General features: G+C 40.6%; 1 protein-coding gene across 1 annotated transcript; it reads right to left on the bottom strand.

The window, feature by feature from the left end:
- Positions 1 to 450: 450 nt before the first annotated feature.
- LOC128634954 (protocadherin gamma-A11-like) lies at positions 451 to 3021 on the bottom strand. The gene has a single exon (XM_053685927.1). It carries the CDS (start codon positions 2872 to 2874, stop codon positions 451 to 453), a length of 2424 nt encoding a protein of 807 aa, XP_053541902.1. The 5' UTR covers positions 2875 to 3021.
- Between the last annotated feature and the right edge of the window lie 924 nt (positions 3022 to 3945).

The following is a 3945-nucleotide window of genomic DNA, read 5'->3' as shown; positions in this document are numbered from 1 at the left end:
AGCCACGACTGGCAAGAGAGAACTAGAACTATAATCAAGCAGCTGTCTATATAGTGTTACGCCAAAATATTTATTTGGTTTTAAATGAAAAAAAAAACGTAATCCTGAAAGTATTCCCTTTATTATTTATTTATTTATTTATTTATTTATTTTTACAAAATGTACTTTTAATCTGATTATTTTGTTTTTTGACGTAACTGTAACGGATTACAGTTACCATTTTTTGTATACTGAGTACGTAACGCCGTTACATGTATTCCTACTCCCCAAACCTGATTACGACTGAGATTAACTTCCTTTGGTGTGACCAAAATAAATACCACCGTATTAGCACCATGGAGAGCTCCGGAAAACCAACCGACCCGTTAAGAAAGTGCACGCTGAGAAACTAATGAGCACTGCGCAAACAGATAAATATTAAAATGGACATACTTTAAATACACTGGAATTTTAACTCACCAAGGTGTTGCTTACTTCAGAGTCGTCACTGTCGAGTCTGTCCTTTGGGAGAGTATCTGCTCCAGCAGAGTAAACGCTCATTAGACTCTGACTGTTTGGTTCGGAAAATGTAGCGTTGTCTTTCCTGGAATCAGTGGTTCTGTAGATTTCATAATTATACAAATGCTGATGAGTTCCAGTGCCTACGGAGTCAGCATAACGCGGTGGATAATACGGAATCACTGGAAGATGGGACTGTAAATACATGCGAGATTGTCGCCATCGGTAGATTTTCACTGATATAATGACTACTAAACATGTTATGAATAGAATTGAGACTGCAGCCAAGGCCAGGACTAGATAAAATGTCAGGTTTTCGTTGTATTCCTTGTCGTGTGTAAAGTCAGTGAACTCTGAGAGCACTTCAGGGAAAGTGTCCGCCACCGCCACGTTAACATTGACTGTAGCTGAACGAGAGGGCTGTCCGTTGTCCTCCACTACAACAGTGAGCTTCTGTTTCACAGCATCTTTATCAGTGACTTGACGCACAGTTCTTATTTCTCCATTCTGTAAGCCCACTTCAAACAGCGCCCTGTCTGTCGCTTTCTGTAGTTTATATGAGAGCCAGGCATTCTGTCCAGAGTCCACATCCACAGCCACCACTTTAGTGACAAGATAGCCCACATCTGCTGAACGAGGCACCATTTCAGCCACCACAGAGCCACCAGTTTGTACTGGATACAGAATCTGAGGTGCGTTGTCATTCTGGTCCTGAATTTGAACTTTGATTTGTGCGCTGCTACTCAGAGCTGGCGTGCCTCCGTCCTGGGCATTCACGTAAAACTGCAACATTTTGATTTTTTCGTAGTCAAATGAGCGCAACGTGTATACAACGCCTGTCTCAGCATTAATAGACAAAATAGAAGATAATGGTTCGCCGTTTAGCTGCATGTCTTCGAGGTAGTAGGATATTCTAGCATTTTGATTAGAATCTGCATCACTTGCATGAATCGAAATAATAGAAAAGCCAGGTGAATTGTTTTCGGGGATAAATGCAGAATAAACATTTTGATCAAAAACAGGTTTGTTATCATTGACGTCAGTGACTCGAACTAGTAATATTTTATTACTGTATAAAGATGGAGTGCCCTGATCAGCTGCTGTTATGGTTACATTATACTCAGAAATAGCTTCCCGGTCTAAAATACCATCTGTAATCAGAGTGTAATAGTTTACTAAAGATGACTTAATTTTGAACGGTACGGATCTACTAATGGTGCAGTTTATGAGCCCATTCTTCCCCGAATCTGCGTCTTTTACATTTATGATGGCTACAGTGGTTTCTGGTGGAGAGTCCTCAGGAATACTGTTTGAAAAAGAGGTCAAGGCTATAACTGGTATATTATCGTTTTTATCAATTACTTCAATAATGACTTTACAGGAATTAGACAGGGAACCCGTGTCTTTGGCGATTACATTCAACTGATATTGCTTAATCTTTTCAAAATCAACCTCGCCTTCAATTCGAATCTCTCCGTTATTAGGATTCAGTGAAAACACTTGGCCAGCGTGTGATATCTGATCGAGGTAATACGTTACATGGCCAAACATTCCTTCGTCTTCATCAGTGGCAAGGACAATAGCAACAAGAGTGCCTCTCGCTGAGTTTTCCACCACAGAAGCTTTATAAACGGCTTGTGTGAAGATGGGCGCATTATCATTTGCATCTTGCACAATGACGCGTATACTCACTGTGCCGGTACGCGGAGGGCTGCCACCATCAGCCGCGGTCAGAGTGAGTTTCACCTCCGCCTGCTGTTCTCTATCCAGTGGTCTATTCAGCACCATCTCTGCGTACTTACTGCCGTCAGAATGTGTTTGTTCCTTCAAGCTAAAATGCGAAGTAGGCTTTAGACTGTAGCGTTGAAGTGTATTTATACCTACATCAGGATCAATCGCACCGCCTAAAATAAACTGCGCTCCTACTGCAGAAGATTCACTTATATCTAAGATAATTTCTTTCGTCGAGAACGCAGGGGAATTATCATTAATATCTAGTATTTCTACCGTAACACTAAATAATTCCATTGGGTTTTCCAAAACCACCTCGAAACTGAAGCTACACGGAGACGTTTGTCCACAGAGCTCCTCCCGATCTATGCGTTTTTTCACCGAGAGAATGCCTTTGTCTGGCTGGAAATGCACCAAGTCGTTGATTTCCTCGGTCACAATACGTGTTCGACCAGACTTTATTCTTCCAATACTTAATCCGAGATCTTTTGATAAATCACCAATGAGAGATCCAGGCTGCATTTCCTCCGGTATCGAATATCGAACTTGAGCATCAATTATAGGCTGAAAACCAACACACAAAAGCAGAATGAGCAGCCTTTGAAGCGCCGGTTGTATTCTCCAAAACATAGTAATAATGTCCATCAATCAACTCCGTTTGTAAGTATAAGTGACAAATACTGACGTGTGAAAATTGCAGTTTGCGTAATTATTGAAAAACAAATTCATAAGAGTTGAGTTGATTGTCTGACCACTATTATTGCTTTCTTCTGTATTAGGCTGCTCACTATACCCGGCCCAAGGAAAGAGTAGTGACGTAATGAGGGGCAGTATTTATAGTAATGCACATTCCCAGGGCAACAGCGGCACTCGGAGTATAAATAAGTAACTAACAATCAAAATGTTCAGAAAAACAAAGATAGGTTCAAACACGTCCAGAATAATAAAGCATAATCTGTATCACACACATATGACCTTCGCAAAAGCAGCAGCGTCAGGTTAGTTAAATGGTACAGCGAATTTCACACTGGACGCTGCGTCTACCAGCTGAAGTGTTTTTAACTTGTTTTCTTAACAATGCTTTCGGGAAACGTGAGGTGTGCATAATTGCATAGTATAAATATATTCGCCACACTGACAGGAATAGACACAGTAAGCAGTCTATGTTTCATTTGTTGTATTGAAGATTTAATCTGCTCTAGTCAAACGAACGGACGGCGTAAAGTGTCCCGTTTGTCTGCATTAATAGAGAAATATGTCGACACAGACGAGACGCATATTTCACTATCTACGAGACAAGCGATGCGTGCGTTTTGTCCTTTATCAGCATCGTATGCTTGGACATTGATGACTGATACGCCCGGAGAGTTATTTTCTACATTTTGTGCTCTATATTCATTTTTGCTAAAAGACGATGCATTATCGGTTATATCTGTGATTTCAAGTATAACAGTTTCCTTGTTAGACAAAGGCGGAGTGCCCTCGTCAGTGGCAGTTAACATCAAATTGAAAATAAAATATATATTTTTTCTCTATCTGAAGCTCCATCGGTAACCAAAGTATAATATTTCCGCAGTGATGGTTTTATTATAAATGGTACAGTTTGGTTAACAGTCGAATGAACCTTCCCGTTTTTACCAGAGTCTAAATCCTGTAGGTTACACTGATCAAGGCCACACCTTTGCCTTGAGGAGAATCTTCATGGATTTTACCCGA

This window comes from Ictalurus punctatus, chromosome 14, assembly GCF_001660625.3.
Source record: "Ictalurus punctatus breed USDA103 chromosome 14, Coco_2.0, whole genome shotgun sequence".
NCBI lineage: Eukaryota > Metazoa > Chordata > Actinopteri > Siluriformes > Ictaluridae > Ictalurus > Ictalurus punctatus.
The sequence above is the reverse complement of the archived record's forward strand: the minus strand, read 5'-3'. Positions and strand labels throughout refer to the sequence as shown.